Source organism: Pavona decussata, unplaced genomic scaffold (assembly GCF_977016875.1).
Source record: "Pavona decussata unplaced genomic scaffold, jaPavDecu1.1 SCAFFOLD_48, whole genome shotgun sequence".
In the NCBI taxonomy this organism is placed as follows: domain Eukaryota; kingdom Metazoa; phylum Cnidaria; class Anthozoa; order Scleractinia; family Agariciidae; genus Pavona; species Pavona decussata.
This window is the reverse complement of record NW_028145470.1, coordinates 211151-224194: the sequence shown is the minus strand read 5'-3', so window position 1 is coordinate 224194 and position 13044 is coordinate 211151. Positions and strand designations below refer to the sequence as shown.

General features: G+C 38.6%; 1 protein-coding gene across 1 annotated transcript; it reads left to right on the top strand.

Annotated features, from left to right (window-relative positions):
• Positions 1 to 3683: 3683 nt before the first annotated feature.
• LOC146481622 (uncharacterized) lies at positions 3684 to 13044 on the top strand. The gene is made up of 5 exons (XM_085107672.1): positions 3684 to 3929; positions 4075 to 4261; positions 10073 to 10424; positions 11316 to 11369; positions 12244 to 13044. Exons 1-5 carry the CDS (start codon positions 3796 to 3798, stop codon positions 12549 to 12551), a joined length of 1035 nt encoding a protein of 344 aa, XP_084963798.1. The 5' UTR covers positions 3684 to 3795; the 3' UTR covers positions 12552 to 13044.

The following is a 13044-nucleotide window of genomic DNA, read 5'->3' as shown; positions in this document are numbered from 1 at the left end:
CATTTTGAGTGTGCTTGCATTTTGAGTATGTTCTTATTTCAACAATATCCTAAGACCCCACGCGCGCTTTTCTCGATCTCATTCCCCACTCGAAGCAGCACGGTTACCAAGCAGCACTCGAAGCTCGAAGCTGCAATGGCGGCCCCAAATATGAACTCGGAGGATGCTAGCGCCAAAGACGTTTTACAACAATACGCAAGAAAGCTTATAAATGTTGCGCAGTAATTGTAATCATGTGATAGAGTTACACAAACCTCGCAAACAGGCAAACTAATGTCTAACATGAGCATAGAGCCTTCTTTGGCTTTGTGCCGCCATCCGGTGGCCAGACAAGGTCTTCGACGAATTCGCGGGAAACGTGTTATTTCCACGCCATCTGGCCGTATTGTTATTCCTGTCAGGGACACGTTTCCCAAAGCATTTGTTTGCCTTGCAAACAAAGATCAGACGATGCCACTAAGTGTCCAAGAGAAAATCCAACTTAGTCTTACTCAACTTGGTGAAAGAAAGGTTGTTTTTGAAAGGGACGGCAATTCAAGGCATGTCCATGAAAAACTCGTATGACTTACCGCCTACTTGAACGTACAACATCACATCATCATTAATAAACACTACAGCGCCGTTTGGTACTTTTTGTTCGAGGCATTTTTTTTTGCAGATACTGAGCTCGCTGTATCTTATGCCCATATTTGGACAAGTAGCCGTTGCCGTTCCCCGTTCGTCAATTTTGCGTTTTAATTAAAAAAAATTTATACTCTTTGAAAACCCATTTGAAATCCAGTTCATCTAAAATCTAATGTTTTAAGCACTAGATTAAAACGACACGTTTGTTGTATGGAGAGTTCGAATAATGATTATCGGTCCCGGGAATTTTTTAATCTATCCGTAAGACCCTGTAATATCCTTAACGAAATAAATAGAAAGTTAAAGCCCATGGCCCAGTTGTTTGAAGCCCGATTAAGCTAATCCTGGATTAACGTGAACTTTGATTCCAGTTTAATAACTAATCAATAAAGATTCTTCCAAAATAGTTTGGGCCCTCAGTTTTGACTCTCACTTTTCTTTACCTTAAGCTTGAAATTAGGCTTTAAAATCACTTTTAAAGAGTGAGATGAAAACCTCGATTCACTTTTAACCGTAGATTAGCGTTAATCGGCTTTCGAACAACCCGCCCCATAGCATAGGGGTGATTTGATGATTGTATTAATGGCAAGTCTTTCTATGAATAGCAGGTTCTTTTTCTCATAAGATGACGTGCGATTCTCTCACCAAACACAGGATTTCGCGCAGTTTGGCGGTCAGAGAGCGCTCTCAGCTTTTCAGCTTATTCACATAACACAAGATAACCTGAGAATTACTAGCAGTGCCCAGAAGCTCTTAACAGTAATGCCAGAAACAAGCAATCTATTTGTACCAAAAAAGAGCATTGATAGATTGATGGAGTGATTTCGCAGTTTTCGCAAAAAAAATTCGGCAAAGGCTCGATTACATGGCGAATTTCAGCCTACAAATAAAAGAGATTGTAATTACATGGGGATAGTTCCAGCCGTGAGTCGAAACTCAGCCCGGGGTAAGAGTTACAGCCCGATTAGCTCAAACCGGGCTGAAAAACCTCATGTTACGTTAATGAATCATATTTCATCCAGTGATAAATGAGTGAACTTAGGAATGTGAAATCAATGTGGTTTCACTGAAACTGCTTCGTCCGCCTGATTTTCATTTACCCACGTATTAAATTCATCATACAATCGCAACGAAATTTCAAGCCCCGCAGCCGGGCTAAAATTTCAGCCCGGGTTGAAATTCGCCTTGTAATCGAGTCCTACAACTTTAGCCAATGAGTTCTGCCAACTGTGAATGAAATACAAACCTCGTAAAAATTAAGAAAAAAATCAATGTGAAAACATCATTGGAAATTCGTACCAAAGTTTACAGGTACAAAAGCTTACCTTTGCGTTGTAGCGGTTGGTGTGACTGTTTCACCGACACACGAATTCAATGTTTAAATATTCTTCATTCAATTGCGAGCATTTCAACAACATCCATGAGACTCCAATGATTTCTGAAGATAAAAATTGTATAAAGATTGGTTAGGATGGAGCCAAAGATATTCGAAAGCTTTTTAAACTTCGCATTCCTGACCATAATAACAGCGTAACATGTGACAAGCGTAACATATAAATTATGTTTGTCTGTTCACTTACCAAGCGCGACAAGTTTTCTTCTGAAAGAAAAAACACCATTGATTTTTAAAAATTTCAAATTACATTTTTTGAAGTAAAAGTGTCTGTAAATGGAGGGAAATAGTTGAAAATGTTGCTTTTTTCCGCTGCTCGAAAAGCCATGTTGTCTTGTTTACCTCCTTGGAAAATCTTACTGAAGTTGAGAATTCCCGCCACTGGCGCGCACCCGCGTCATCTGATTTCCACGTGACTCAGGACGCTTCTCTGATTGGCTTTTAGATTTGCGTCAATCCAAATCAATCCTCCCCCCTCCCCCCTTAAGGAAATTGTCCCCACCCTCCCTTCTTGCAAAACTCAGTTTTCTTTGGTTTCTGTTAATCTTGTCTGCAACAGATTCGGTGGAAAATGGAACAGAATGCACCAAGATGAACCATGACCGAAATTTTCGTACCATGACTGTTAGATTGTCATGTGTAAATAAATGATTCAGTAAAAGTCGCATTTATTCCGGAGACTTAGCATGCGTAGCAGGTGTAATTGGGGAGGGAGCTAGGGAGAAATAGAAGTTACAACTGCTACTAGCTAGTGACCCGAACAGGACAGCGGGAGATTCGTTTTCACTTATCTGGGAGAGTTGGGATATCTGTTGATAATGCATATTTGTGATCGACATGTTTGTGTTAAGGAAATTTAATAAAGTCAAATTTGTGAAAGAAATAGCCGTCAATAAACGCTGAACTACAGAATCGATTCGGCTTGTTAGGGTGTAACGTCCTCATCAGCTGCAGTCAAGTTTCCAACAGCCACTGAAGAATAGCTCATTCAAACGTAAATTGAAGAGGCCGGGTAACAGTAATACTGAGTGCTAATCAACAGAAACGAGGCTCCACATTTTTGTGTGTGTGTTTTTTATGTGTTTTTTGTTTGTTGTTGTTGTTGCTGTTTTTTTTTTTTTTGGTAAAGATTACTTGTTCACGTAGAATAGAATAATTGGACACAAATTACAGATATTTTTGCATCCGATATAAAAAAAATCTCTAGACTCCGCGGGTAGCTCAGACTTCGGTTATACACCTCGCAATCTTAATCTACAACACATCGCATGTGACAACCGACTGCGCTTTAGTCAAAGCAGAGTGACTGGTTGATTGATTTGGTCAGTTCCTTGTCAAATCAACGAACTGGACTGCTCGACGGGAGCAGGGGATGGGAGCCAAGATACAGATAAGCAGCTTATCTTCCTATTTTTGCAATTGGATGAACCAGCCACTTAAATCGCATCTTTTGAATTTTAAAAAATTATCAGCAAATCCAACGGGAATATGAACCATAAAATTCATTTCCTAAAAGTAAACTACGAGGGGGTAGTGCTTACGGAACACCTTCACCCCACTCCACCCCACCTCCTCCCGCTCCACCTCACCCACCGATCTCACGCACACCGGGCCTCACCGGGCCCAGCTCTAACCTCAGTGGACGCGTAGGACTGAACATAGACAGCTGGCGCGGGAGATTTACATGAAAATGGCGTGGAGACATAAACAAGTTAGTACTTTCACTTTTAATGCATTTTTGAGGTTATTCGTACCTTGAAAAGAGTTGCATAACCAGTATGGAGAGACAGGAGGTTATAATTAGCGATGGTGATGGCCTACAAAGGGTTCAAACCCTTTTTGATCGTGTGCGAGCGGTGTGCTACATTGAGACGACAATCAGAGATCAACGATCCAACAGAGAACGACTCAAGTAAGTTTCGCTCTTTGTCACTATGATTAAACTTGCTGTTGCTTATAATTGGTTTTACACTGCACTATGGGCACCTGGCTGAATACGATTTGTTCTGGACCTTACGCCAAGATTACAGTTGTGTGTTTGTGTTGATCGATTCCAGGCGAGGGAGTGGATTTTATTCCAAGCTAAGTTTGCAAGGTTCTGATGTCTATGGAGTCTTTACGAACAACCACGTGTTAGGTTCACATTATGAAGCCGAAAATGCTAGCGCCACGTTTGGTTATGAAGACTCGACTGGTGGAGTAAAGATCAAATTAAGACCTGATGTAATGTTTAGAACTAACAAGGTTGGTGACGCATATACTAAGTATATCTCAAATGAATGTGCATGGTGAAGTCAATTTATTAAAGAAATAAAAAACGCGCCGAGTGCATTGTTGAGTTATATAAGCACGCGGGAATTTTTAAGAACACGAGAGAAGTGCAGACGGCGAGTGCCTCTCTGTACTTCTCGAGTCTTCTTAAAAATTCCCAAGTGCTTATGTAACTCAACAATGTACGAGGAACAAGTTTTTTATTTCTTTTATTAAATATAAACAATTGCAACTCCTCAGACAAGTGCGAATTTTAATGAATTAACATCAAGTTTCTCCCTACACGAGATAACGCATAATTTAATAGCGCGCGCTCTTGCCGATCACGACACGATCACGACAGGGCACGCGACAGCGCGCGCAATCAAGTAAAAGGTCAAACTGTTTAAATTTTTCGTCACATCGTAAGCAATTCAAGAAGTTAACTCCAAGTCAAGTTTAAGTTTTAAGGTGTTGAGAGACAAGTTGAAGTTAATTAAAAGTCTGGAAGCATCAGTACAAGAGACTGTTTTTTGCGAATCGTTGGAGTGACAGCGCATTCTGTCTCTGAATTTCTCAGATTTTTCACAGGAAAAAAATCTGACGTGTGCTCCGTGCGTATGTACAATTGAAGGGCTGGGAGCATAACCGCCTTATGTCGAATTTCAGCCCGTTTTTCGATGTAGCTCGGATTTGTGCAAACTTTTGCATGTCAACTGCAATGGGATTGAAAACCATTGTCCAGTATTTTTTCACGCCGCTTTGTGTTTCGTATTAATGCTATTGAGAAATTTTACCATCTTGTAAAGATATATCGGTAACATTATAGACACTGGATGACCAAAAGGACAATGCACTGAGGATTAAATACTTGTATTCAATATACACTCGTTGTCTTTGAAACACGGCACACGAAAGCGGTGTTGTTCGCGGGAGGAACGAAAGGAATGCTGTCACGCTTTTATTTGATTCTGTTACAAACTACTACGTACGTGACAGGAATGTCCGAAATGTAAACAGTTACATCCTCCAAGAGAAAATGTGTCCATTTCCTGGCGTAAAATCCAGCTTTGTCCCGTTTGTCGACATATCACTCTTCATAACGCAAAATACTAGCATTCTACACGATTAACAGGAAGACATGTAGCCATTTCAACGATTAACAACGATTAACAACGATTAACGGCAGTTCTATTAAAAGGTAAAGACTATCTATTCTTTTTTACGGGCAGTCGGTGTTAACCGTTGAAAATCTATGTTAATCGTACTTTTATTGAATCATTGCCTTGAAATTGTCAAGTTAATCGTTACATACCGAATTTCAAGCCTGGCAAACCACAACTAAGGCTTGCAAAACACCTTGCACATAGCGGGATTTGTCTCTAATGCTCCCGCGGGATTTGATAATCGAATTGAAAAATTCATCACGGCAGTCATCACTACCAAGGAAGGATTCTTTGGACAACATTTCCGCCAGTTCCTGTGAACTGCATTCCTCAATTTCATAACCTTTCAAGAGATCCATAGATGTCGGTGCGTTTACAAACTTCACCAAACAAAAGCGAAACCAACTAGCCAGTACGATACGCAAGTTGTTTATCCCGACTGCCTTGATCTATTTTGGGCTTGTTACAACCCGCAAAAGCAAACCATGATATCATCTCAAACGTTACTTATAGAAACAACAACTGGTGCGACTTAACACGGCTCGTGGACAGTGGAAACTTTTAGCCTACCGATAATTTGGAAAACGAGTCTGACGTGGACAAAACCTATAAAAAATTTGCTTTCCAAGCGCGTTCACTTGTAGACAAGCAAACTACCAAATACCCCTCCCCCTCCCCCTCCCCCTGACTCAATGTTGTCTTTTGGGTCACGAACAGTTTCCTGGCAAGCATCACTTTCCACATCAACATTGCATAAGGGGGAGGGGGGAAGGGAGAAGTAACAGTTGTAGAATTATGAAGGGAGAAACAGTAAGTGAGTGGTTTTTTGGCTGTCTGTGTTCGGTTCTCATTGCATAGGGGGAGGGGGTGGGAGGGAGAAGTAAGCAAGTGGTTTTTGTTCTGTTCGTGTTTGGTTTTCTCAAGGAGTTTTGTCCACGATTGTAAAATTCCAAGCCAGGGAGAGCCAAAATTCGGACAAATCCGTGCGAAATCGAAAGCCGCGCTAAAATTCGACATAAGGCGGTTATGGCCTCGGACCTTCAATTATAATGCACGCACCATACGTATGCTTCGTGCATTGTGGAGTTATAAAGAACCCAGTTTGACCAATCACAGTGCTTGCTTGACCCTGGCTATTTTATAAAAACTAGTAATAATCAAGGATTAGGGAGTGCGTTCGGTGATCTCAACCCCAAGCTCTCTCTCCTTTGCCAAGTTGATGATGATGCCATCTGCAACTGCAAAATCTGCAGGGGTTGCCAGATACACATCCCAAGATCCATTCAATCAAGATTTGTTGAATGTCCCACATAATCTCAACTCCAAATGCAATTGGGAGTGCATTCTTTCTATGTCGAATGCGATAAACAATAGGCACCTTTAAGGTTCAATCACACGTGCGAAGTTTTCCCACTTAGTTGCAACTTTTATCATGCTCAAGTTGCAGTTGTAAATTGGGTAGGTAAACTAGTGGCAATTTGAACATGATGGCAGGGTTTTTGGACACGCACGTTTGAAACTGAATGCAAATTTGCAGGATAATTTTTGCAGAAAGCATTTAACAAGTAGATTCCATTTTGCTATGCATCTGTACTCTGATAACACACAGATGATGTCAAAACATGGTAAGAACAAAGAAGTACACTACGAGCAAGTAGCATGACTGATGTTCTTATCGCTGTTCCCTGTGGGTTGTCAGAGTACAGACACACCGCAAAATGAAATCTATTTGTCTTATACAATAACCAAGACATTTGACCACATTTTGTAAGCGAGCATCACATTGACTGAGCCAAGTCAAAAACTTTCAAGCAAACTTTTAGACTACTACACACACGCAATTGTGATCCTCCAAATTAGAATAGAATATGAAAGAATTTAACTAGCAATATTTTCAAAACTAGCCTTTATTCCAGAAGGAATATCTGACCCCAAAATATTACAGCATACCAGTCGTTTCACTGTGATTTGTGATCGAGTACTTGTCAATACCGGATTTTTAAATCCGCCACATATTTAGACAAATATCAAATGTATATATTGATTACAAAAGGACTAATTTGTGGGAAATTTTCACTAAAATATAGGGGGGGGGGGGGGGGCGCATATTTGGAATAATTTACCAATTGAATTGAAACCATTACAAGGTTATAATTCTTTTATGAGAAGTGCAAAGGCTTATGTGCAAAATCAAAGTCTTAGGTTATTAGGTTTTTAGTTTTGTTTTAGGACAAAGCAAGTATTAGAAGTAATCTATCTAGAATTAAAATAAATCACCATCTTCCCTGTAATTATTCTAAGCTAGAATAAGGGGATCTTCATAGAAAAGCTCATTGAGCTTGCTAAGATCTCCAGCCATTATATCTACGTTAGCAGACATGAGATTCTATTTGATTGTATTTATAATATAATGGACAAATAATAATAAAAAAAAATATTTCATTCCTTTTCACATCACAACAAAATTCTAGCTTTTTTAACCTGGTTGAGGTCACTTGCAATGGTCTTTGTCCAATTTTTCATCGGACAGTTTTCTTTTCCTGCGAAAAGCTGCCTATGCTTGTCCATAACTCGCAAAAACAGTTTGCTAAACTTTGTTGACCAGTCACTGGCTGGACTCTGGACTCTGATCACGTGCATCAGTCACACCACTTGATGGCGTCATTTATGCATCTATACTCTTCTCACAAACTCTGCTACACTAATCAAAAAACAAGTTTTACACTGTTCATTGCATAAACTGTGCTATTAAGACAGCTAACATCACAACACAAACATTAGTTCTAGGAATTAATTATTATTGTTGTAGCTAAGTAATTTCGTATTTTTTCACAGTAGATTTTGTAAATAGAATTGTAATTAGGCTGTCATAATTACCGATAGCGGCATTGCTAAACATTATTGTAAACTCGGGTTACCGGTACTTTGCTCGTTCATAGAATAAATTTATATCCATATGATTTAACCTTCGTTTCGAGTTGTCTTATTTTTATTTTCTTCCAAAACATGGTCCAAAATTGGGGTGCGTATTATACATGGGCGCGCATTATACACGGGTAAATACGGTACACTGAAATCACAGCTGGTTTACATGTACGTTTTGAAGTTGTAGCCTCAGGTGAAAAAAAAAATGCAATGAAGCACAACCAAAGTTGCACCAAAAGTTGTGTGTAAACAGCCCTATAAAATTTCAGTATTCATGAGTACACTTTTTAGATCTAGTCGTGTGCTTTAGATATCACCTGTTACACCAATCATGTTTCTAGAATCTCCTCATTTACTATTAAGTAACAGGAAAGAGCGAGAGCCCTAGGAACATGACTGGTTTCAAACTTGAAAGTCCAGTCATACTCAATATGCACCTGGTACTCCCTAATAAGCTGGCTTAGGACTTAGGTCGAATGAAATGATATAGGATGGGGTATGCGAAAAAAAAAAAAAAAAAGACAGCTTCAAGAAACGTGTCACTGTCCCATACATCAGCAAATAGTTGTGAAACTATGCATGGATTGTTATTCATGGGCATTAGCTGTTGTGAGAAGTGGACAGTTTTTTGAGAGCCTAGCAAATTGCAACCCAATCCATGCATGTTTTTCATTTAAGTCAAAAATAAAAGATCCTCCAAACATGTTGAGATAAAACAATGGGATTAGCATCTGCTGATCTTCCACACCCTTGCACATCCTCTGAGCTCAAGCACTGAGCAAAGATTTCACAGTCTGTAGTCTCAAATTCTGGTAGATTTTAAACCACCCTTTTCCTCTGAGCAAATTAAACTACCTATCACATTTTCTATTGGTTTCTTGTCATTTCCAAATAAAATTAGAAATTAATTTAGTGCCCCAGTATCTTTCTGATTATTTAAATAGAAACCACAGTTTCCATAGTTACAATACACGTCGGCGTGAAGACATTCATCCTTCAAGACCCAAACTTAGCCTCGGGAAGAGAACTTTTAGATACTCCGGAGCGATTTTATTTAATTCGTTACCTGAAACATACAAATGGGCAGCGTCCTTGGAGGCTTTTAAGCGACTAATGATGAAACACGATTTTGCATAGATTTTTTTCTTAGTGCGCAAATTTTTTTATTTATTTTTTCTATCCTATGATATTTTAACCCAAAAGTGTTTGAGTCATATATATTGTAATTTTTTTCTCATACCATAATAATAATTATTTTAGGTGTATACAGGGCCCCTCAGGATAACAGCCCTGTAGCTGATTGGGCCACCCTGTCTAAATAAAGTTCACTTACTTACTTACTTACTTACTTACTTACTTACTATTGTTTATATCAATGACATGTGACAGTGTGAGTATACATTAGTACTTGAAAAGATGAGTTTCAACAGACCCAGAGTCTTAGCAATTGTTATCTTTCTACATGTATACAATGAGAGGTCTCTTTGTGACCATACATTGAAGGGAGTCCAAATTTTACTGATTTGTTAAGACTTAGATTTAATTATTTACTTAATATATGTCTTATATCTTTTTAATTTTAAGTCATGTCAGGTGTAATTATGTCATAATGAGATTTTATTAGCTTTTCAGTTTAAATGCATTTCAATTTATTGTTATTGTGACAACTTTAAGGTGCAGACAATTTGAATGCCCTTTTTTTTTCTATTTCCAGGATCTTGATTACACATTTGTTGGTATCTATAAGCAAGATATTGACAATTTACAGCACAACATACAGCCAATAGTGATGGAAACAGAGCCTGAACTGAACAAAGAAGATGGGATTTTTATTTTCCAACACCCCAAGGGCAGACCCAAGGAGTACAGCCAAGAGAAGATACTTCATGTTGAACGGCCATTTGTTTATTACAAAGCAGATACTGACACAGGCTCGTCTGGGTCCCCTGTGCTTACCACTGTGGGACTGAGGCTGGTAGCCATACATCACAAGGGAAGTGAGGAGTTAAGCTACAACAAAGGAACCCTGTGCAGTGAAGTACTGATGCATCTGAGCAGTGGAACTTGTATGTTATTTTCCTTCTTTGATCTTTACTTTTCTCTGCTGTGATATGTAGAATGTTACTGTCTCTTTATAGCTTTTGATCTCATTTGTGCTTAAAACTTTGCCATGAATTGTTCCCCTGTACTGAACCAAAATTGACACAGATGTTATTGAACCAGTGTTTTGGGGTTATTTTTTTTGGCTGGTTAATGTGGCCAGACTTACACAGAAGGATCTTCAGTGTTTGCAAAATACACGTCAAAAAGCTAGACAGTTCGATAAAGTTTTATTTTTTAATATACCTTCCTGCAAAGAAGATTCTTGTAAATGTTTTGCTAAAACTCTGTGCCATACAAAGGGGAAAAATGAGGATGCCTTATTCTAGAAGCCCTATGGTTGTTCCTAAGGCTTCCTCACCACTCTTATGACACTATGTTCCTTCACAATTCGACTTCTGGTTGTGATGGTTGGATCACATTTTCATCTTTGGTCTCCGTGATTAAACATCAGAGTTTCACAATGCGACATTGGAGTTCAACATTTCCAACATGGGACTTTCACAATGCACTTAACATTGAAGTTTCAAAATGAGACATTGTTTATCGCAGCGCCATTCAAAACCTGTCATTTGCCATGTTTGTTCAATTGTTTTTATATACAACTTTCACTTTTCAACTTCAACGTGCATGAATGATTTGCCGTTCAAAAGGGAACCTGCTGAACTTATGCAAGTGCAAACAAATATGGTGGTGAGTGAGTATCTTCAAGCTAACAAACTGGAAAACATGTCAGATCCAGCTGAACTCAATGGGTTAGTCTTTTAAGACTCTATTACCTTATTCACACCAACCGTGGACACTATGTTCATTTATGGATGCCCCATACATTAAATTGTACACCACTTTTTCCCCAGATACACAACCGTCTTTTGGTTTTTCTGACAGTCAAGACAAGGAAAGATTTGAAGGTATGTATGTTAAAAATACCAAAATTCTCAATAAGCAGATTAAGCCTTGCATTCAAGAGTTGTGCAAATTTGCATTTCCAAAAATATTATAACATTTTCGTGTTTGCTTGTTTGTTTTCCATCACATTTTCCCTTGTTTTAAAATTTTGATACAAGCCTTGATTTCCTTGTATCCTTTGCAGGACAATAATATTATTTGTGCAATTAATTAACACACATACTGCTTCTTGAATAACATGTATTCCATGCATTTTACATGAATGGGTATGAATCAGTAGGACAGGACTTGAGCTAAAGGTTCTTCCTCAGGGGTCATTTTTAACCATAAACTCAACCTTTTGAAATGACTTTGAAGAACTCTTCACATTTAAAAAAGTAGTCTTTCAAACTATATACATTCCTTACTTTTCATTTTTAAGAGAATATGTATTTTACATACATGTGTTATAGTGTTTTCATTGTTTCACAGCTGATTTATTGCAATATTTGCCAAAGTTTTCAAAACTTTCAAAAGAGGATTTTCTAAATCAGTGGAATTTTATGTCTTTTCCATTGATTGCAAGCTAAACTTAGGGCTTAAAATCATTGGAAATTTGGGCAATTTGGGCGTGAGCGGGGGTGTGGGTAGTGGTGGAGGGGAGGGGGGGGGGGGAGTCATTTACCTAGGAAATCTGGGTTGAGGGGGATCTAGTCGTCCAGGATATCTGGGCAAAGGGGGAGGCGGGTGGTCAAAAAGGGTGCCATCTGGTGGGGTGTGTGGATTTTTCTGGATAAACTCACTGTCCCAATTAGTCTTAGATACTGTGCCTTTCAAGTGTTTTGTTTTTAAAATTTTGTGTGATTGTTTACATGAGTCATTATTTTTGTTTTGCAGATGAACCCCCTGCCAAAAGGGCAAAGGTGTTACAGGAGGAAAGTGAAAAAATGCCCTCAGAGGAGTTGCTTGGTGACCTTTCCAGTGAGATTGTTACATTTTGGAAGCACCTTGGACGCAAATTAAAAATTCCCAATGCTAACATTGAAGAAATACAGATTGACAATATACAATACCCCAGCGTGAAAGAAAAAGCTTTTCAAATGTTGATGGTTTGGGTTGATCGTGGAAATTCAGTAACACTCAGTGAATTATCAAAAGCACTGAAAGCACTTGGGAAGAACAGAGTAGCACAGAAAATACTGTAGTGGGCTGACTACAGAGGCCAGTGGGCTCTATTTTAGCACTTGGTGCTCTGCAGAGTCAAACATTTTTTGTACAGTGTAGTAAATGCAATTTTTATTGTTAAAAGAATTTTTATAGTAGATTTACTATGTTTATTCACTCAGTACAAGAACAAGAATTTATGTATTTTAGGGAGCTGGTTATATCGTTCAACAAGACATTATACTTGACTGGGATCAAATGATCCTACATGACTGTATTAAATGGCAGTTCATTCATATATTGTTATTTATGTTCGGTACACTTGGACATCTGTTAATATGGGCAGACATTTTGTTTCTCAAACAAAGCACTCAATCATGAGCCACACTCAAAACACTACATTTTTCAACTTCCAAGAAGTTCCAGCTACACATTAACTGAAGGCTGTAATTGTTGAGAGCTTTGTTAAAAGTGAACATATCAGACAAATAGCTGAAATAGTAGGTGTAAAGGATAAAATTACTTTAAACATCA

Coding starts and splice junctions, on each gene's coding strand:
- LOC146481622 (XM_085107672.1), top strand. CDS start 3,796: ATGGAGAGACAGGAGGTTATAATTAGCGATGGTGATGGCCTACAAAGG. Junction 4,262..10,072: donor TAATGTTTAGAACTAACAAG/GTTGGTGACGCA, acceptor TTCTATTTCCAG/GATCTTGATTACACATTTGT. Junction 10,425..11,315: donor GCATCTGAGCAGTGGAACTT/GTATGTTATTTT, acceptor CTTTTTCCCCAG/ATACACAACCGTCTTTTGGT.